The sequence below is a fragment of the Pleurodeles waltl genome, chromosome 3_1 (genome assembly GCF_031143425.1).
Source record: "Pleurodeles waltl isolate 20211129_DDA chromosome 3_1, aPleWal1.hap1.20221129, whole genome shotgun sequence".
Lineage (NCBI taxonomy): Eukaryota > Metazoa > Chordata > Amphibia > Caudata > Salamandridae > Pleurodeles > Pleurodeles waltl.
The window spans coordinates 1,705,943,419-1,705,966,388 of record NC_090440.1 but is presented as its reverse complement, the minus strand read 5'-3'; the positions used below and the strand labels follow the sequence as shown (position 1 = coordinate 1,705,966,388).

Here is a 22,970-nt window from a genome sequence, read left to right as displayed (position 1 = left end):
GAGGAAGTATCCATTACTAATGGTCTTACCTTCAAGTAAGACCTCAACAAGGGAGTAATTTTGGGTTTAGTGACAGGGCTTCTTCTCTGTTTTTTGTTTACTTTACAGGATTTACTCTCGTTATCCCCTTCACTTCTAGCCGATGATTGCCTTATTTGCCCCTTGTTGCTTTTCGCCAAATCTCCCTTTGTTAAGTCAGTTCTTTCCTCCAACATCCTTTTAAGACGTCTTCCTACCTTTCCACATCAACCTCATTCCTCCGATCTGGGGGACCGAGCCACGACCCCCACTGCTTGATGCCTTACAGTCCCCTCGGCCACCTTTGCCATATTCCTCACCCTCCCCACTTCTCCTACCATCTTCCAGGATACACTCGCACTCGCGCATGTGCTGACTCTGCCACTGTTCCCTCAGAGGGGAACACGCCCTGCCACTCTGCGAGTCCATCGGAGCTCCAGGGCAGCTCGCCATCAGCTTGTGCTTCTGCCAGGCTTGCCGGAGCCCCTCAAATGCACCCCCGGCCCTTGTGAAGCGCCAGCACATCAGCCCCGCAACCTATCGCAGGAGTGTCGCTGCCTTGCGACTGCCCGGGAAACCCAGGTAATCGCTCTAGCATGCCATGTTCTCCTTCGAAAGCTCCACCTCCAATGATTGGAAGGTTGCTTAAGTATTACAAGTAGGATGAAACAGTGTATTCCAGACCATGCTAGCAGCAGCAAATATTCAGGAATTTGTAGTACTAATGCATAAAATGCTAATTAAGTTACATGAGCATGTGTTTGACTGTCACAATCTATGATGAACTAGTTATTTTAATCCACAAACCGAATCATGCACCTAGGTTCCATTTGAGTACTCACATAAATGTTGTTGTGTGTTCAGCAATGGCTGGATTTTTCCCTTGTAAACCGGTTGTGAGAATGCAGAAATTCGTCATTATGATGACATTTCTGCATTCACAAATTTAGGATTAAATGTAGGTATCAAAGCAATTCCAGGGAGAACCTACCATGTTTCTTATGTAGTCACTGAACACTTACGCCACTTTTACCAGGCAGTTTCTACTGTTTTGTCAACCCACTGTCCACATAGACGCTGCCTAGAGTCTCTGATGCTGTCATTACCTCTCCGGTAAGTTGTTTGTTTGGTGCAAAATCGCTACTGTCAAAAACTAGCATGCTAGATCAGCAGTAGCTAGTGATCTTAGAGATTAATGGGGTGTATCTCAATGATCAAAGTGAAGAGGACTGCTTTCTTCTGGGGCGTTTGAGGGGTCTGCCTCTAAGAACATTTTGAAAAAAACGAGTCAAATGGTGCATTTGGGAAATGTTTCACTTAATTTACTACAAAAAATCCATAGTCTGTGAAAGGGCACTGTTGAAATATTCAAGCACTTTCTTGTTCCGGTTTGGGAAGGGTAAGAAATGGGTTTTGTGAAAGAAAGACTTGAGCTCTAATTTACATAAAGTGAATAGTGTCAATGCTACTTATCAGGGCTGCTTTAATGTTATTGGTCATTTTAGTGGGCCCTTAAATATTAAGTCTGCTGTGCATTTAATGGGCCAGTGATGGAATTTCTCACCAGTGGCTGCACGGCGAAGTGCCCTGTAACCTCTATAACCAATTAAAAGTGTGCAATGCATTTGTCATCTAAGTTCTGCCCCCAAATCCTTTTTTAAAAAAAAAAACAATTTAAATTAATGTTTTAATGGAAATGATTGTCATTAAACATGTAGTAAGTTACACTTAACATGGTTTTCCTGTGGGTACTGTGTTGGGATCAGAGGTGGTGGGGTTCAAGGGAAACGCCAGTCCACCCCTTCTAGCAAGCAGTTCACCATGAATTCCACAATGTGTTCTAATTCACTCATTTATCATTATCAAATCGGTGAAAAGTGCAAACAGAGTATGAAGCCCAGTAAATGAAAACTGGGCCTGTCATACTGAAGTTTCATCATGCTTCAAAAACTGCACAAATGCTCGCTTCTGCGTGGGGTAATGTTCAGTATCCATCAATCATGTGTTCCCCGCCCAAGTGTGTAACCAGCCACTCTGCAGAGAGGCAGTACTCTTTTAAATGCCTAGATCTGATGTGTTTATTGTTTGAGGTAAGGTATCAAGTAAAGTCATCAATGGAAAAAGGGAAGAGAAAGGAGACACCGTGGTTGGAATTCGAGTAAAATGTACTTTCCCATTGGTTATTTAAAATAAGGAGGCACAGCTGTGTCAAGTTCCCAAGACAGTATCATCAGTTAACTTAATAGGTACTGCCTTTCAAAAGCATTAGCCGACCTTTTGGCTTTGACAGTGCCTGTTGCTGACGTTGAACAGCATTGGCAAAAATAAATAAATGCAAATGCTAAGTAGGATCAGGAATAAAATCTAAAATTGCCTGCTACAGTGTGATGACATATAACTGCGTCATACTGCTGTGGGGTCTATTTTTTTTATTTTTTTTAATTTTTAGTTTCAAATGATGGACACAATCTTGGCGCAGTAAAATACATTACAACAAAACATGTGCAAAACTTCATTCTAAAGAAAAGAGCACCCCAGAGTGGAATTTCTGCTCTTAGGCCTCCAAAAATGGAAAAGAAAATAGGAAACAAACGGCACCATGAGGGAGCAATGGGGTTGGGAGACGTTTAGAGGAGCAACTGAATGTTGCCAAGACAACTCAAGCAAGCAGAGGCAGGGTACAACAGAAGAGCTGGAGAAAGAGTTGAAGGGGAAAAGACAGTAAAAGCGAAGTGGGATGTGGATGGACAGGGCAAGCATTGGGCAAGTTAAGTAGTGCAAGTGGGAGAGCTTGTGGGGCAGGGATGCAACAGACTTCTACAACATAGCTATAGATGAGACACACAAAAGCAAGAGCAGGCTCTGTGGGTTTTGCAAATAAGCAGGACATTGTGACTTTCAAAGGTCATGCAACTGATGCACCGAAATATATTCCCAGTGGCCAAGCTTTAAAGCAGTTCAACGGCAGTGGGAAGTGTCGTACTATTAAATAATAGGCGATAGCCAGGCTAGGATCACAGGAGATGCCTCAGTCGTGATCCGCATGGCCCTTTGTGTCAATGACTGGCTACTTTCTTTCCCATTGGAGAAAGAAGTGGGTACCCTACAGTTCTGAAGTGCCAGGTTGGCCACATTGCTACTGAGCACACAATAGGGTTGCCTGCTGCCTGTGCCTTACGGGCTGTAACAGGACCACATCACACTCCTGTGCTGCAGACAGGTCCAGCGTCCAGCTTAAGCACTAGTGGTGACCAGTGCGACAATCATTTTTGGCGCTCCCCATGACCTTCTCCTCGCATTCCCTCGCTATCACTGGCAAAAGTGGCCAACATCTCTCCATGGCTCCTCTCTGACATACATTTCATTTGTTTTAAAGCTCTGGTAAAGGCTGGCTTTACTAATAGGAATGTATATCTACCAAAACAAACCCTTTTTAGCTACCTTAGGAATAGATAATGAAAGACTCGGGTAAAAACAAAGGGCCTCATTATGAGGCTGGCGGTCATGAGACTGCCAGCCTCACCGTGGCAGTCCTACCACTGCGGAGCCGGCGATAAGGAGTGCCACATTATGAGTTATGGGGCTTGGCAGATGCGAAACCTCCACAGCCCTGCCTGGCCCGCCGGTGTGGTCACACCGCTGCGGCCGGAAAGGAGCATCTCCAACCCGGCAGCAGGCCATAGCCTGCTGTCCGGATTACGAGGCTGCAAAACACCAGGCTTTCCGTGGTGGTCACCCTGCCCCAAAAACCCTGGCGGTCATGCACCCAGCGACAGGAATCTGTATTCCTGTCACCAGCACACACATGTACACATGCCCCCACACATGAACACATACCCCCACCCATCCACATACTCACAAACACCCCCACGCCCCTTCACGCATGCCTGCATTCACATGCACACCCATTCAGCATACGCATACATACACACAGACACCCCCACTCACATTCAACACACACCCCCACTCACTCACTCACATTCATCCACACAGACACCCCCAAACACGTGCACATACACACACACACGCATTCACTTTCACTCGCATACACGCATGCATTCACCAGCCCCCTCCACAGACATGCACACACGCACCCACATACAAGGGCACCCCCCTTTTCGGACGCCCACTTACCTTCTCCAGGGAGGAGGACATCCTGGAAGGGATGGGTCCTGGAGGTCTTGCATCGCCAGCACCACCACGCCAGCAGGACTCTGCCAAGTTGTATTACGGCTTGTAGTACGGCTGGCGTAGTCCTGCTGGCGTGGCGGTGCTGGCGATGCACCCGCCTCTGCACCGCAGACTGCCATCACGAATGCTGGTGACTTTCCACCACAAAGATGGCGGATGGCTGCCAGCACTCGTAGTATGGCAGTCTGCAGACCAGTCTGGTGGCGGGTTTGGCTTTGGCAGCCAGAGAAATTGACCACCAAAGTCAAAATGAGGACCATAATGTACTAACCTATTTTATGCAGTATACATGCAGCTCCTTGATGACAGTTCATAATCGTCACAGTTCTACATTAGGGTTGTATTTTATGATTGCAGTAACAAACGAATGTCTGTGACGAAATCAGTAATCCACTCAGCTATCCACATAAAATACAGATCTGTGATCTGCACATTCGCATCTTCGCAGCAGGCATATTAACCCGCAGCGCTATTTTATGAGTCAAAACTGCCACTAGACAAAACTCCATCTCTCTCTCTCTAGCAGAAACATTAATCACAAGTGTTATCTTGACATTTTTATTGCTGCCTGAAAGCTGCATGCAAAAGGAACCCTGAGGTAAGTGCACTCTCCCCAAGTCAGCGCCCAGTGAGGCCACACTAGTTGCACTGCCCCAAAGCCTGCTCTGGGTGCAGTCATGGTGGCACTGGCCTACTGCCCTGTGTGCAGTGCTGCTTGTGCAGTGGGAGCACCACACACAGGGAGGATCTGGGTGTCACAGAAGCTACTCTCAGTCAAACCTTGGAACATTCTGACCAGCCAGCCACCCACATTCCAGATAGCATTGCAGTTGAAGTTTCAATTGGTCAAGCTGACCTCAGGGAGGTTTGGGAGAAAAAAATGGTTCCGTTTCTCACATCTTTAAATTATTGCTGTTATGTGCGGCAGTAAATCTATCTCCATGCTGGGAATGGGTAGGGAAATGTCTTATTCAATGGGAGTGTAGAGTAAGAGAAAGATCTATGGGGAAGAATATATTTTTCAGCAGCCGGCATATAAGTAATTAAGTGTTCCATGATACCCGCATCACGTTTCTGAGGGCAGAATTCCACAATGGTTATTATCACTCACATGAATACTGCTGGAACAAAATATGCCTCCCATAGGTTTCTAGCAGTACTCTTGGAAAGTTTTCTGAATGTCTGTTGTATTCAGACCACATTTTGTCAATCAATCTGAATGCTCTCTTGTGTCTTTTCCTCCTATGATTTTAATCCAAAAAATAATCTTTCATGTATATACATTTTATCATTCGCACCATAAATATGTCTTTTCTATCCTGTCTCTAGGACCTATTCACAGGCATTTTTGACCACTAAAATTTTACTTAGGTGCACAAAAACATCCACAGTGGTAAATTTCCGATCCTCCATTAAATTTCACAATGTGAGCATTCTTGTTTTGGTTCATCTGCGAAAGTAGGGAAAGACCCACAAATGTATGATTTTAAACGTGTGCACATGCCTCAGGTAAATGGTAAAACATGCAGATTTTGGTGACAAGAGCAAGTGTGTTTTTATTGTGGGAATCGGAACACAACGTCGCCATATTTAACAATGGAGTAGAGAACGTTATTTCTTTAAGGGGAAAACCATCTACCTGTTGGAGAAACATAAAAATGTGCAAGTATACATTTGCATATAGTAACATTTGCAGACTTTTCTACCGGACAGAAATGTTGAATGTGTGTGTGTGAAGTAATCAAGCAAATCTATGACTATTTCAGTTTACCACGCATACTTCTGTGATCCATGCCAACCACTTAAAAGTTTGAAATGCTCTCCAAGACGTAAGCGTAATAATCTACTAGGAGAAAAATTATAATTTTATAGGCCCAGCTTTGTGAGTCAGATCACATGGCAGAACTTTAGTCTCTCCAAGCAAGCGCAGTGATGCGAATGACTGGCCATTTAATGATCTACCACAAACTTTTCACAGAATCTACAATTATAGTGGTGTACAAACCTGCTTAAAGAGCAGGTTGTTTAGAGGTTGTCGGAAAGGTGTTGACCTTGCTCTTTTGTTTTCCAAGTTCCCCGTGCAAAACATGCAGCTCGGCAAAAAGGTGCATTTCACTTGCATGCAAATTCACAAACAGAATTTGCTCGTGGACAAAATGAGATGCAGGAGCACAAATTGGCTTGTGCACAAATTCCGTGACATTGTACAAGTTTTGCACTAGAGATGAGAGAAGGGTAGTTGTGGCAGGTTCTGGAGTACACTCCTTTGAAAACAAGACGTGGTGGAATCTCCATTTGGTAGATCTCTGGTCCCCTTATGGCAGTATTCCCCTACTGCAGGACAGTAACAGGGGAAGAGACAATGCAGCCACAGTACAGATAAATAAAACGTCTATATTGTGGACCCCATGCTCTACTGCTCATGAAATGCAGAAGTAGTGAAGAGCAGAATTACATTGCCACGCTAATGTAGACGTGGAAAGTAATTGCATGTTTTTTCATGTATTGGTCCTTAAAAGCCCTTGACTACTCTAATTGAGGGATGTAGCTTTCATTTCAGTGGAAGGTGCAGTGGCACCAGGACCCACAGAATTGAGAGGCCTACCAAATACTGATTTCCGCTGTATCTTACAATTCAAACATCAGCCAGAGGGCCCATTCCCCACTTTGCACCAGGACCCATGTGACACACTGGCTATGCCACAGCTCTGATGGGTGTGGGTATGGCATGGAAGTCTGCATACATCAATTAGCCCCAACAGCACATCAAGTGAACCCAATGTAGAACAGATCAGTGGCTGCAGGGCACAGTTCTGTTATTTATGTAGAGCCGGCACCAATATTGCAGTGCAGCATAAGCATTTGATATCTGCTGTTCACATTTCTCCATTCACAGTCTGAACCTGTGGGCTCAGAAGCATTGGTGGGAAGCAATTTGTAAGACCAGTTTTGTGAACTAGCCCCTAAGTCTTACTGTTTAGTGCCATCATATACATCGGTTACCTAGTATATAAAAGGAGGCTTACATCTTGAAAGCTATGAGAATCAACAATAAAGAGAGATGAGATGCTGGAGGGTACCGCAGATATAGGGGAAGACATTCAAGGTATTACATTTTTCTCCTACAAAGCCCTAAAATCGGCGTTTAATATGTACTGGTGGTTGATAGTGATGAGCACAGGCAATTATTTCTGTGGAAAGGGACTAAATTCTCATCATCAAACACTAACCCAGAACAAGAGAGAGGAAGGCGGAAAAGTAAGAAGTATAGAGGAAAAGAAAAAAAAGGTAAACAGTGACAAAGTGAAGAAGCAGGGATAGAAAACACCCAAAAGAATGAGACAAAGAGGTGGGGATGCCCCCAGCAGCTTACAAAGATATGGTGCCAGGGCTGGAGACTGAGTGGGGGAGGGAAAGGAGTGGTCCTTAATAGGATCCCGGTTCAAGTGACAGACTGTAACCACAGTGGTCAAAGGGGCATGGATGTTCTCTGCAGTTTAAACTTTATGGGGAACAATGTGGGGGAATCTATCTCTTGTGAAACTAGGACTCATGCACTCCACGTCATTAGACATCCCCAAAGATCTTCTGCAATCATGTACGTTGCAGCAAGCAGGGGATTTGCCTGACTATGTTTTACCATATGTTTCTGTTATCTGAGATGTATGTATGTTAGAAATTGGGTCTCTAGTTGGCAGAGGTATGCACCCTGTCCAAGCAGGGACCACAATCCTAGTCATTGTAAGTCACATACACAACCTAAATTAACCTGTGCTCACCCTCTGGTAGCTTTGCCCAGAGCAGTCAGACTTAACTTAAGGGGCAATGTGTAAAGCATTTGTGCAACACTTAAATTATATTAACACAATGAAAGTACCACAAAAAGACGCCACACCATTTTAGAAAATTAGAGAATATTTTTATGAGTAAAATAAGACCAAAACAACAAAAATGCAAAAATCCAATAAGTAGAACTCAAGATATAATTTTTTAAAGAATAAACTGAAATGTAGTGCATAGAAGTCTATAGTGCTAAACGGTTACTTGAGGTCATACTAGACCGTCGTCGAGCTGCACAGTCGGGTCCCATGTCGTCATCGAAGTCCTCTTGATGCAGGTGCTGTATCATTGTTCAGCCACATAGCAAGTCTTCGGATTGGTGCTGGGTCGTTGTCAAACCACACAGACAGGATCCGCATTGTTGTTGAATCTACACTGCATCATTGTCAAAGGGTACTGCGATCTGCGCAACATCCTTGATGTGCCGATTGTTTAAGAAAAACAGCTGCAAAGTCCCCTTTCAAGGCCCAGGACGGGATTGGTACCACTTGACAATGGCAGGACTCACAGTTGGCAGAGTCCAGAAACTACAGCAGGGTTGAAGGAAGTTTTACATGGCACATAAACTTTAGAACAGGAGGCAAGCCCAGCTGTCACCCACCTCAGACATGTATTCAAAGACAGACAGAGGCACAGATTGGTTAAAGTGAGAAAAAGCCATCTTTCTTAAAAGTGGCATTTTCAGACTTACAATTTAGAATCCAACCTCACCATAAGTTTTGACTTAAAATTGTGAGCCCAGAGACAACAAACTCCACATTTCTATCTTTTCCCAATTAGAAGTTTCTCTTAAAGGCTGCTTCAAGGTAACTTCAATGTTAACCAAGGGGAGAGATAGGCCTTGCAATAGAGAACATCGTACTCAATAGCTTTTCAATACCAGAACATGTTAAACTTAAAAGTACATGTCCACCTTTTAAATACACTGCACCCTGCCCTAAGGGCTAACTACAGCCTACCCTAGAAGTGACAAATATGTAATAAAAAGAAAGGGTTGGGCCTCACAAGTGGGTACATTTTTCATGGCGAAATGGCAGTTCAAACCTGAACACACAGCTTCTGTAGTGGCAGGCCTGAGACACAATTAAAGGGCTAATGTATTGGGTTGCACAATCAGTGCTGCAGGCCCACTAGTAGCATTTAATATACAGGCCCTGGGCACATACAGTGTACTTTACTAGGGACTTACAAGTAAATTAAATGTACCAATTGCGGATAAGCCAATATCAGCATGCTTTAGAGTATAGAGCACCTGCAGTTTAGCACTAGTTGGCAAAAAGTGGTGGGAAAAGACAGATGTCTAGGGATGACTCCGAAGAAAGGGCCAGGTCCAACAATAACCAATAAAAAGATTTGGAAGAAAAAAGAATGACACAAAGAGATTGAAACTGTAGGTTTGTTAAAGAAAGTGGCATGAGATGGCATCAAAGTAGGCTGCTTTGGTATTCGGTAATCCTCATATTCAGAAGAGCTGGCATTGGGCTCCTGAATTTTTTGCCGCTGCACATATTTCTTGTTTTTTTTTTACAAATTTGGCAGTGTTTGTAATGTTTAGGATGTCCACTAAACGACAGCCTCTAAAAATAAAACCAGTTGCATTCGACAGATGAAAGCACAGTGGCATCTGGTAGTTCTGAAGGATTAAGAAGGGGAGGGCACAATTGCATTTCAAGACTCCTATTTTCATTATGACCATTGAGTAGTGTGACTGTGAGACCTTATCTCTATACTTGGCCCTGTTGGGCTAAGAGGGCTAGAGTTTCAATGTAGTATGTGTGAATTAGTAAATGTGTGAGTGAATGTCATGCCTAACAATACACTAGTCACATTAGGCTTTTTCCTTTTTATATTTCATAGTTCTTAATTTTATAAATGACATTGCTCTTTTCTGTCCCCTTAGGCATGTGACAGGCAAATTCCCAGATTTTCCTGATGAAGAACATGGGGGATCAATGGCAATTTTTGCTGAGAAGACCCCAGAACAGGTAATTTGGAGACCTGAAGTGAGCCTCCTGCTTTTAAGAATGTGGTACCAAACCTTGTACTTTTAATTAATTAAGTATTGCTTTCCAAGGCATTATCTTACTTCAGCCTTCTTAGGAAAACATTGTGCAATTAAATACCTACATCAGCACTCCAATCAGTATGCACCATGAGCATCTTACCACCAACATTACTGCACAGCCTTTCCATTGCAGAGAACTCTCGTGATTTGTTTCCAGGCACCCCACTGAAGGAACCTGGCTCATGTGAGACCTGAATTACTCTTCTCATGATGTAAAAAATATATCACACGAGTGTAGGAGGCTGGCCTGGCTTGTAGTGAGTACCAAGGGGTACTTACACTCTGTACCAGGTCCAGTTATCCCTTATTAGTGTAGAAGAGGTGTTTCTAGCAGCTTAGGCTGATAGAAGGTAGCTATAGCAGAGCAGCTTAGGCTGAACTAGGAGACATGCAAAGCTCCTACTATACCACTGGTGTCATATGCACAATATCATAAGAAAACACAATACACAGATATACTAAAAATAAAGGTACTTTATTTTTATGACAATATGGCAAAAGTATCTCAGTGAGTACCCTCAGTATGAGGATGCCAAATATACACAATATATATGTACACAATACCAAAAATATGCAGTAATAGCAAAAGGAAGTAATGCAAGCAATGTAAAGTTACAGTAGATTGCAATAGGAGCACATAGGTATAGGGGCAACACAAACCATATACTCCAAAAGTGGAATGCGAACCATGAATGGGCCCCAAACCTATGTGAGCTTGTAGAGGGTCGCTGGGACTGTAAGAAAACAGTGAGGGTTAGAAAAATAGCCCACCCCAAGACCCTGAAAAGTAGGTGTAAAGTGCACCTATAACCCCCAGAGAGCACAGAAGTCGTGATAGGGGGTTTCTGCAAGGAAGACCAACACCAGCAAAGCAACAACAGTGGATTTCCGGACCTGAGTACCTGTGAAACAAGGGGACCAAGTCCAAGAGTCGCGGCAATGTCGAGAGTGGACAGATGCCCAGGAAATGCCAGCTGAGGGTGCAAGGAAGCTGCCACCAGATGGTAGAAGCTGTGGATTCTGCAAGAACGAAGAGGGCTAGAAACTTCCCCTTTGGAGGATGGATGTCCCACGTCGTGAAGAAGATTGCAGAGGTGTTCGCACGCAGAAAGACCGCAAACAAGCCTTGCCAGCTGCAAGGATCGCGGTTAGGGTTTTTGGATGCTGCTGTGGCCCAGGAGGGTCCAGGATGTTGCCACTTGGATGAGGTGACAGAGGGGGCGCCAAGCAAGTCAGGGAGCCCTCACAGAAGCAGGCAGCACCCGCAGAAGTACCGGAACAGGCACTTGGAAGAGGAGTGAACTGGAGTCCACCCGAAGACACAAAAGGGAGTCCCACGATGCCGGAGGACAACTCAGAAGGTTGTGCACTGCAGGTTAGAGTGTCGGGGACCCAGGCTTGGCTGTGCATGAAGGAAATCCTGGAAGAGTGCACAGGAGCCGGAGCAGCTGCAAATCACGCGGTACCCAGCAATGCAGTCTAGCGTGGGGAGGCAAGGACTTACCTCCACCAAACTTGGACTGAAGTGTCACTGGACTGTGGGTGTCACTTGGACAGAGTTGCTGAGTTTCAGGGACCACGCTCGTCGTGCTGAGAGGGGACCCAGAGGACCGGTGATGCAGTATTTTGTTGCCTGCGGTTGCAGGGGGAAGATTCCGTCGACCCACGGGAGATTTCTTAAGAGCTACTGGTGCAAGAAGGAGACAGGCTACCCCCAGAGCATGCACCACCAGGAAACAGTCGAGAAGGCGGCAGGAGAAGCGATACAAGGTTGCAGTAGTCGTCTTTGCTACTTTGTCGCGGTTTTGCAGGCGTCCTGAGCAGTCAGCGGTCGATCCTTTGGCAGAAGGTGAAGAGAGAGATGCAGAGGAACTCTGGTGAGCTCTTGCATTCGGTATCTGACGAATTCCCCAAAGCAGAGACCCTAAATAGCCAGAAAAGGAGGTCACACCCTCTCCCTTTGGAAAAAGGTGTCAGGGCTGGGGAGGAGTAGCCTCCCCCAGCCTCTGGAAATGCTTTGATGGGCACAGATGGTGCCCATCTCTGCATAAGCCAGTCTACACCGGTTCAGGGATCCCCCAGCCCTGCTCTGGCGCGAAAATGGACAAAGGAAAGGGGAGTGACCTCTCTGACGTCACCTGCTGGCCCTGGCCACTCAGAGCAGTCCAGTGTGCCAGTACACCTCTGAATCCAAGATGGCAGAGGTCTGGAGCACGCTGGAGGAGCTCTGGGCACCTCCCCTGGGAGGTGCAGGTCAGGGGAGTGGTCACTCCCCTTTCCTTTGTCCAGTTTTGCGCCAGAGCAGGGCTGTGGGATCCCTGAACCGGTGTAGACTGGCTTATGCAGAGATGGGCACCCAGCCCTGACACCTTTTTCCAAAGGGAGAGGGTGTAACACCCTCTCTCTGAGGAAGTCCTTTGTTCTGCCTTCCTGGGCCAAGCCTGGCTGGACCCCAGGAGGACAGAAACCTGTCTGAGGGGTTGGCAGCAGCAGCAGCTGCAGTGAAACCCCGGGAAAGGCAGTTTGGCAGTACCCAGGTCTGTGCTATAGACTCGGGGGATCATGGAATTGTTGGGGAGACAATTCCATGATCTTAGACATGTTACATGGCCATGTTCAGAGTTACCATTGTGACGCTATACATAGGTAGTGACCTATGTATAGTGCACGCGTGAAATTGTGTCCCCGCACTCACAAAGTCCGGGGAATTTGCCCTGAACGATGTGGGGGCACCTTGGCTAGTGCCAGGGTGCCCACACACTAAGTAACTTTTCACCCAACCTTCACCAGGTGAAGGCTAGACATATAGGTGACTTATAAGTTACTTAAGTGCAGTGGTAAATGGCTGTGAAATAACGTGGACGTTATTTCACTCAGGATGCACTGGCAGGCCTGTGTAAGAATTGTCAGATCTCCCTATGGGTGGCAAAAGAAATGCTGTAGCCCATAGGGTTCTCCTGGAACCCCAATACCCTGGGTACCTCAGTACCATATACTAGGGAATTATAAGGGTGTTCCAGTATGCCAATGTGAATTGGTGAAATTGGTCACTAGCCTGTTAGTGACAATTTGTAAAGCAGAGAGAGCATAACCACTGAGGTTCTGGTTAGCAGAGCCTCAGTGAGACAGTTAGGCATCACACAGGGAACACATACATATAGCCCACAAACTTATGAGCACTGGGGTCCTGGCTAGCAGGGTCCCAGTGACACATAACAAACATACTGACAACATAGGGTTTTCACTGTGAGCACTGGGCCCTGGCTAGCAGGATCCCAGTGAGACAGTGAAAACACCCTGACATATACTCACAAACAGGCCAAAAGTGGGGGTAACAAGGCTAGAAAGAGGCTACCTTCTCACAACGAGTTCACATGATTTAGTATCAGGTTTCTTGAATAGCTGCATAATGCAGAAAGGGTTTATAGAACATGATATGCAGGTGATTTGGGATGGGATGAAGGCTGCTTTTATGGGTGTGGAAAGGTCAATGATAATATTATTAGGGTGTAAGACCGGCTGCTTGGAGTGCCACCCACAGTTTGCGGGAGTGTAAAGTAGGGATTGGAGTCTGGTCGGGTGTACTAACCTGCCTAACAATTCGAAGAACATTTGTGCTTCCCTAATCGGAATGTATTGATTCTCCTAGAAACTACAAACCAATAAACTACCTGTAGCCTCTAACTGTATAGTGAAGTAAATACCTACAGGAGATATGTACACATTAAATGCAAAAACATGGCTGCAATAGACGAAAGGGGCAAGAAAAGAAGATCTTATGTTAACTAAGGTTGACTACTGTTTAATAAGGACAGTATGGACAGCTAGAAGGGTAGGGTTTTAAAAATGATTTGATAGCTTACCAGGCATGGATCCTAGAAAGTCTAACATCATGCAACATACTCAGAGGCCTGACGAAATTCAGTACTTCAGAACCACTATGAAAAAGTGGCATGTCGGCTTCCACCTTAACCATGAGATGAACAGGACTTTCTCCCACAATATGAATATGTGGCGAGGTGTGTGTCACAGAGATTGGTGGTCACCACTTCTGTTGTTAACCCACCGAAGCTAACTCCAGCCATCAGATGAACCCACTTGTAACTGTAAATGTGCTGTGTGAATGGCACAAAATGACGTAGCGCACATGATGACCCACTTAAGAAGCACACACAAGAACAAAGCAGTTCTCCGGTGATACTAAGTTGTTATTTGATCTTGTTAAGTATACCAAATTAAAATTGTAAAGGGAAAACTAAACATAAAAAGAACAAAATACAGATAAAGACAGTAGTCTTAAAGAACGTTACCAAGAGATGCTGTATTAAAGACAGGCCTATATAAAAATGCTGAGGAAACATTTAAAGGTAAGCAAGCAAATATCAGTACAGAATACTGCTAAAATGTATAGTTATTTCTATAGAGTCCAGAAACAGTGCAAAGCCAAATAAACTGTATAACTGTACTCAACAGTCATGTTGTATCCCTCAGCCTCATAATCGCTGACGTGCCACAAGTTACTGCTTTCCTTCTACTTACTTTACAAACAAATCCACCCCTAGATCATACATTCCAAAGACAAAAGGAAGCGTGCCCCTCACTGAAACTGACAACACCTATAGGTCCTCAATAAAGGCCTGGAGGCTTACCACATTATATCAAAAGAGCCAATTGCACATAAGGTATTGTAATATGAAAAACTGGGATTACGTAAATCAACATTACTTCTATATAACATTAACTCAAATAATTAACTTCGGCCTACAGTCGTGTTGCCCTGTTATCCCTTGCATGTAAAGGCGACTAGTTTGATCTCATCACTTCAACAATACACCATTACACCCTTAACCCAAAATATTTCATTACCCCTTATTTCAGGTTGTTATAAGGCGCCACTAACTCTTATTCAAAAACTAACCTTAAAGGACACCCTAACAACGTCTTGTTCCTATTGAAAACAAGCATTCAAATCCTTAATGTTACTTAGAGGAATCCATATTGTTAAATATAGCGCAAATGCTAACCTTAAACCTAATATTACACCTAGCCCAAGGACTTGTGAAATATTAACTAATCTTATCATTCATTTCAATAAAAACTTTCTTAGAAGATTGCAATATAGATAGGGATGAACAGTTTTTTTAGACTCTGTTATATAAGAACCTGAATTAAATACTGAAGTGTCTCAAGTTTTATTTGTAGTCCTCTCTTTATTTCCTTGAGTTTTTTGCTTGCTTATATTGCAATATTATCTTCACATTCCCGAGTGACTCTGGAGCTTGGTTCTAATCACCTTAAATCTAATCACCCCAGTTGAGGTTTTAAAAGGTTTTGTTTTCTGTTTTGAGTGCTCAAATGGGTTGTGGCTCTTTCTGGAGGCACAAAACATTGGTGAATGTAAGAGTTAAGGACACTCACACAGTGAAAATCTTGACACTTGGGATTAAAAAGGGGGGGAATTCTAGTACTGTATTGACTTCACATATATTTCACATGCAAATGCAAAATACCCCTGCACCGGTACAAAAATGAACCCTTCATCAAAGTGATGTCACTGAATCATGCTTCCTTTCACACACCCACTAGCCACAGGAACCAGCACCTATGCTGTCCCATAAAACTGGAATTCTTACATTAAATGTGACATATTAAAGTGAATATGTTACCAGTTATGAGCTGCCTTCACTTCAGCCATCGTGCAATGTGTGCTTATATGAATGTCCACCCTTTTAGGGCTGTCATTGTGACATCACACCCCACAGTCCATGACGCCATAGCACAACTTACATCCTTACAGAAGCGGAAAGCCGCAGAATTATGGAAGTAAGGCGGTGGGGTCCAGAGCCGTGGGCTATGATGGTTTAGCCTGGTGAGAAGTTATTTATTTTTGAATGCATTCTGTTTCGCTGCCCTTTCATCGTGATCGTTTCACTTGTAATTCTTGATAGACGGTTGCTTCATGATGTAATATGATTTCATGCTCTGTGGGGTGGCTGGTTTATTATTGTACCATGGACTGTGTTCATTTTATCCTGTGCAGGAATGTGCACGAATGTTCTGAAGACAGTGTTTCTATGATGGGGGCCATTGCGCTGGATGCCCAGGGAAGGGCTACCAAGTCTAGAAAGTTCAAATGAAGGACATTGTAGGTCCACAGAGCACTTTGTTCTCTGCTCCATGAAGGCATACGTTGATGGCAGAGAGAGGCTTCAGAAGGACAAAGACGAAAATGCACAGAATATTCGTGTTCAAATGTCCATCCCTGATGCAGCAGGAGAGGGAAAGGCACCGCTGCCTCAGTCTGTAAACCGCTTCTTTGGTCATTGGGCAGTGGGATGACTGTCTGTAGCACTATGGCGTATGCAAGTGTGAACACTCCAACACTAGGGAGTAAATCACATCATGGTGTTTTACAGGTAGCCCAGTGGTATTTTCGCCTATTAATACACTAGTGATTCTTGACTTATCAATTCAACCCATGCACTGGGGACTGTCTTTTGTAAATTCCATGTGGTCCTTGAAACAACCAATCTGTGAATTGGACTACGTAGGGAACAAGAAATGATATTATAGTACTTATATACCTATCTTTGAGAAAACTCCAACAACCTGGTATCAACTATGCAATCTGCAAATAAAAAAAAAATATCTTCCAGGTTCTGGCTTCAGAAGAGGAACACTTCCAATACCGGTCCCCTTGTGATAGGATGTCGCCTCACAAACGTGCATATTGCATGCTGCGAGCTGCCTCATCAAAGGACCAAAAAAGTATGCTCACATCACTCCGACCCTAGGGAACGTGCACTGGCTGTACCCACCAGACCCTCAACATCTTCACGGTCAGTTGCATTAGTTGCAGATCTGTAACACCAGTGCGTCAATCTTTATTACAAAACAAGAAACATCTCAAGAAGCCAATAGTAAAAGCTATGACATTCCCAGAAATCAAAAGTACAGAAAGGAAACGACCAGAAGACAAACCATCTGAACAACATACCTCCTCATTTTAACCTTGGGCCTTCAGTAAATCACTTAAATAAATATCTCAAAACACTTTACTTGAAAGAACAGCTCTTCTGCCCTAGATAAGAAACACCTCTGCTAATTTGACCTTTGTCTACTTTTATGCTAATGATCTCATTCTAAATCTCCCTATGGTATATACAACATTCCCAGTGCCAGATAAATGCAGTGTACCGGCATGAACAATAACATCAATTAAAATATTTTTTAAATGCCCTGAATCAAGGCAGAGGGTATTTCCCAGCAATTCATGTATAAACCCTTTATCTTAGAACAGGAGGAACTCTTACCAAGACTTATCCTCCTTCTTCATTAGTAAAACAACATTTTATTTAATCAAGATTAAAGATTATGGACCTCATGTTCAAAGGTAATAGTTTGCCATTACCAAATAGTGGACTTTTGCGATTTGGTAATCGAAAACACCAATGTATAAATATGTCCTTGACCCATTTTGTAATACCCAGTGGATCACAAATAGGCCTACATGATGAATATTCATGAGTTAGGTTTTGGGGTGCGATGCATTGAGAATCACTAAAATCACAGGGATGGTGGCCTGCTGCGGTCATCAGACCATCATGTCTGTGATTGCTTTTAAATAAAGCATTTTTTTAATGCACCCCGATTTCCTTACAGGGAAATGGGCTTCATTTCAAAAGAAAAAATTAGAGGTTTTCTTTTAATTTTTTAGTACTGCTCTTAAAAAATGTTTTTATACACATTCACAAAGGGGAAAGCGTCACCTCAGGACCCCTTCCCATTTGCAAATGGGTTGGCACCTACTTGAAGTAAGCAGTAAAATGCTAATGTTTTGCTATCACATTTCAGTCACAAAACATTCACAAATATTACTGCTATTCCGTATTAGGAAGGGATGCTCTAAAAACGCCCCTTCCTAATACCGAATCTCCAACCCGATTTCCGATTCGGTAATAGGTTACCAAATCGCAAATAGGGCTTTGTACATGTAAAAAAGCAGATGGGACAATTCTGTGAATTGGCCTATCAGTGACCACGAAAAGCTGTTGTACATGTGGTCGTAAGAGACTATGGCTGCCAGTGCACTGCGGTAGGACCACCCCTGTACTTAGAGATCTCCACCTGCCTGCCAGTGATAAACAAAGCCTTTCTGCAATCGCCAGTGCAGCAGTTTCTCTAATGGCTATGTCTTATTACTGAGTAGGAGACATTTTGGTTGCCCCCAGCAACAAGCTGGGCCATTTTTTTTTTCAGCAACAAGCTTAAAGCTGAGGTTAATGGATGAAAAATACAAAAATAATGGCCATGATGTACAGCGAGTTTTCTTCTTGCCGATTGGGGCAGCTGGACAGTTGAATCTAGCAATTGTAACCCCTCCCAACCCCCCACAAACAGTGTAGGGCAACCACCACTATGAGCTGGCGGCCCAGTGGCAGGCATGCAATGAGGCTAATGGTTGCAATCTGCAAAGCCAACTGAGACTCTTCTGAAAAAAAACCTGTGGTTCTCTCACCTCTTCATTGGGCAAGAGTGCTGCATGTTTGGTAAGAAAGAGCACATTTGTTTCTGCAGGTGTTCCCGCATGACCACACTCTAAATCACCTCCATTAACAATTAGTCACCTTATTCCGTGTGTTCCTAGTGCTCAACCAAAAGGATGCATCCAGTTGCTAGAGAGGGTCTAAGGAAAAGGTAAAGTAAGCTACAGCTAGATATTGTAGACACAATGAAATGGAAAGGTGGGTGGGGTAGACAATATCATGAATTACAACTGCAAGTTTGATATGGCCTATCATGTCTCATAACAAGAAGAATTTCTACACAGATCTCAGTGTGAAACCAAGGACCAATGGGATGGCATATATTAAACTTTATTGTACGTAGACAGGAGGATGCTTTGTATAACTAAGGGGTGTGCTTTGAAGGTGACTCCACTGCTACACTATTTGGGAAAAGGTTCCTGTGCTGATTGGAGAAATGGATGAGAGCTTGATCAGTCCAAGAAGGGTACTGATTATCATTGAAGCCAAGGTGTCAATCTTGGTAGAACAATAAATCAATTCTCTGGCTTGCATTATTGATAGTTATGCTGTCCACTTTTTAAGCCTGTGCTCTGCATGTTCTCAACAATTCCTTGTGAGTAGGGGAGTTGATGATGATCCACTAAAATGTTGATGACTTCTAAGATTACTTCAAAAACAAGGTGATGAATGGAATGCTTGAATTATTCTCAGCCACTAGAAAAAGATTTGGACTACATTGCAATCCAATGTTTATTGCCTACTCAACCATCTTAATTTGGACTCAGCCATATGAAAATCACTCTTGACCCTGCTCCAGTGTGAACTGTCCAGTTGAACTGCAAGGGCCGGTCCTCCCTGAACCAGAACACAAGCAACCCAGGATCAGTTTTGCCCTTATTAGGGCACATCAGTCAGGGATAGCTTGATTCCAGTGGCACAGTGCGCCCATGACCCATATCTGGGCATACCCATCACATTTAAGGCATAAAACACAAGGTGATGAATGGAATGCTTAAATTAATCTCAGCCACTGCCAATGGCTCCGGGCCACACCCCAATCCATTGTTTTTGCATTATTGGGCAATTTGAGATGGACATTTTGAAATTACTACATCCTCGAGAACCGTAGAAAATGATGGCATCAATCTTTTTCGTATGCTGTATAAAATAGTGCCAAGGTAAGGAGGGTGCTGTGACAATGAAAGTTTACCAGTAGGTGCAGTAGTTGCTCTTCACTCCTTTCAAAGGGAGGTGGGATTGGTAGATGAGAGTGACTCCTCTTCTCCTGCCATCATCACTGCCTTTAAAGGAAAATGTTGTATCCTTGGGAAAGGATTTTGGAGAGGGTGGAGCTGCTGATTCCATGAAACATTTTAAGTGAGGGAGAGTAGGTATGGGACATGGATGTTTTTAGCAAATTTCCTTGAAGATCATTAACTCCAGAGGACACTTCTGCGAGTGGACAGTGAAGTGTAGCATGTGGGTTAAGTGGGCAACTGCTCAGTGGTGGGTTGTCAATAAGGTCTCCTAGTTAATGCTGAGTGTATTCTGAAAAAGTATCAAAGCAATGGTGCATTTTTACTCACTCCACCAAATTGCCTCACCGCCACTCTCAGCTTTAACCCCTGAGCTCTAAAGTAACTCTTGGGCAGCATTAAACCAATAACATGAACAAATATGCTGCTGGAGCTTCAGTCCTCTTTCCAGAGTCCATCTCAGTTCTGCAACAAGGCTAACAAAACTCTGCAGCAGTTCTTCTGAAATTTGAGAATTCTGCAGAAAACATTTAATGGAATCCCTGTTGCCCTAACAATTATAAATTGCTGGACTGTGGATAGGAGGAGTACCAACCCATTTAGCCTTTGTGCGGCTAATAAAGATTGGACGTAACAATTCTGACAACAAAGTAGATTAAACACCCTAGAGTTCTATTTATGTTTGCATGCACGCTGCTTTACTGATCTGTTCAACTCAGTGGCTTTAACAACTCTACACCACCAGGAGGCGCTCTGCCATTCTTGCTGTCTCATTCGAAGTGGACTTTTAAGGTAAAGAAGTAGTATTGTTATGATTAATTTGCATTTGTGCAATGCACAATCACATCAATTGCTAGTAACAAAGACAGTAGCACTGCATCTACCTCTCCGCTACCCGCTTTCCCGCATAGCCTTTAGGGCAGCCTGCTTCTTAGTGGCTGTGTTTTCACTATAAAAGTCAACATGCATGGATATTTGTAATCTGTTAAAAAATAGTTTTTGCAAAAGAATGGTATGAAATATTTCCACTTCAATATCTTGTCTTTGGTCATAGTTCATAGCAGTGGAATATTTCTGTAAGGGCCACACATAAGCAATAAAAGTGGTGTTGTAGTGAAGACATTTCCTGTACAAGCTTGAATTGTTTGAATAGTGCTTGATCGCTATTATCTCAAGGTCCTTTTTAGCACTTAGTTATATTTTCTTTAATTTTTCTGTAACAGTATATACAGCGCAATGGGGCAAGCTCTGTAAAATATTGTCTGTAAATCGGTAAAAGAACATGGCTACTACAGTATTAGTTGTTTTGGCCAACTGGAGAGGTAAAAGCTGTCACCCATTTTAATTGGCAATCTCCTTTGTTATCGACAGAGCTGTGGACATGTGTGTGTTTGTGAATATGCGATATTGCATAGATTCGCTTTGCAGTATTTGCAGACATCTGTGGATACAGCCTTCTATGTCTATTTAGAGTAAGTCAGACTCCCATTCAGCCCTGACCTGGGTCTGCCTGCCAGGTTTACACAGGTGTTTGTACTTTGTCTGGATGGGTTATGCCTGATTAGGTTCAATTAGCAAAATGTATTTTTTTTGTGCTCTTGGAGGGTGTGTTATCATATAAAATATTAGATTTCATGCAAGTTACTTCAGCTTCTTAGAATCCGAGTGCAGTTTCTTTTACCATAAAAGGAATAAAATGTAAAAATGATTGGAAAGAGAGAAACGTGTGAGAGAGCGAGAGAGAGAGGAAGGACCGAGGAGAGCATTCAGGATGTTAAATGTTTTGTGCTAGAAAGAAAACAGGTGGAAGGTCAGCCTTTTGGATCTGCCAATGCCGGTGGAAGTGTACAATTCTTTAGGATGAATGGGGTTTTCATGGCCCTGTGGATTGTACTGGCACATCTGCGCCCTACCAAAGGGTTGCGCATGGTGGTGAGATTAGTTCACACTGACTGCGCATTACTCATAGGTGTGCAATGAAGGAGCAGTAGAGTGGAATCTTTTAATTATTTGCAAATAGGTCTGACTGATCCACACTGCTATCTTCTATGTAAACATCATGCATTGATCCATAAACCTGGTAGCAGACAAATTCAGACTAAGCCAGTAGACTTATTTCTAGGGAGAACAGGACCACTTCACTTAAGCGGACCTTTGGCAACGAGTGGCTGATGGAGGACGTCAAGCAATGCCTTTTGACAGGAGAGGTTCCACTCTCATTGAAAAATCCTTTAATATGTACTCTCTGAAGAAGTCTTAAAGAGTGTTGCCTCTTGAGGTCACACATTTGGGTTATCTAGCTGGTAGGGGTCTCTTGCTTGTGAGGCGCATGATTTCCTTGTGGCCATGCTAAGGGATCCATTTCATCACTTGCAATGGTAGACCTGTCAGTAGCCTTTGATGTTGCAGCCTTTGATGTTGCTGATTATGGGATCTTATCAAATGTGGTTAAAATAACGGAATGCAACCTTGAGCAATTGCGGTGGTTAGACTATTTGCAAGCATTCCTCCACTCATCTTTTGTTATGGGAAGGTTACTTGACCATCTATAGAATGAATGTCTAAACCGTAGAACAGGTTTGTCTTTGTAGCACTCCTCTGTTAAATGTATACATTAGAGTGCTAAGTGAAATCTTCCAGAGACACGGGCTACGGCGTCATCAATATGCTGATGATGAAAGGATCTGTCTCACTCCAAAGCAGATAAAAATGTATTATATTTCCCTTACCACTTACTTGACCAAAGCAGCTACCTGATTAAGGCAAATTGCCGGTATTATAATCAGATAATTAAACAGACTACATAATTGTTAGACAAAAGGACAACATTTGTGGATGGAGAAGACAATTAAGGAGGGGAGGAATAAAGAGATGTATAACGGAAGAGAGAAGCAGGGACAAGAAGAAAGAATAATGCTGGAGAGATGGAAGCAAAGTAAAGGGAAACGAGATAAGGCGAGACCAAATGGCGAGTGGAAATTAGTAAGGAGAGGGAGAACAAAAAAGAAAGGGACAACACTTGAGAGGAGAAGGGGAAGCAGGGAGAGAGTTACAAACGTACAAACCAGCAAA

At 43.6% G+C, this 22,970-nt stretch overlaps 1 protein-coding gene across 3 annotated transcripts in view; it reads left to right on the top strand.

Annotated features, from left to right (window-relative positions):
• Window positions 1–22,970, top strand: part of IQCA1 (IQ motif containing with AAA domain 1) — a 692,773-nt gene that overhangs the window by 284,884 nt on the left and 384,919 nt on the right. For all 3 annotated transcript variants that reach the window (XM_069225557.1, XM_069225559.1, XM_069225558.1), the window contains one exon: window positions 9,950–10,034. In XM_069225557.1, coding sequence (XP_069081658.1) covers window positions 9,950–10,034 — 85 coding nt within the window. The remainder of the gene's footprint in view (window positions 1–9,949; window positions 10,035–22,970) is intronic.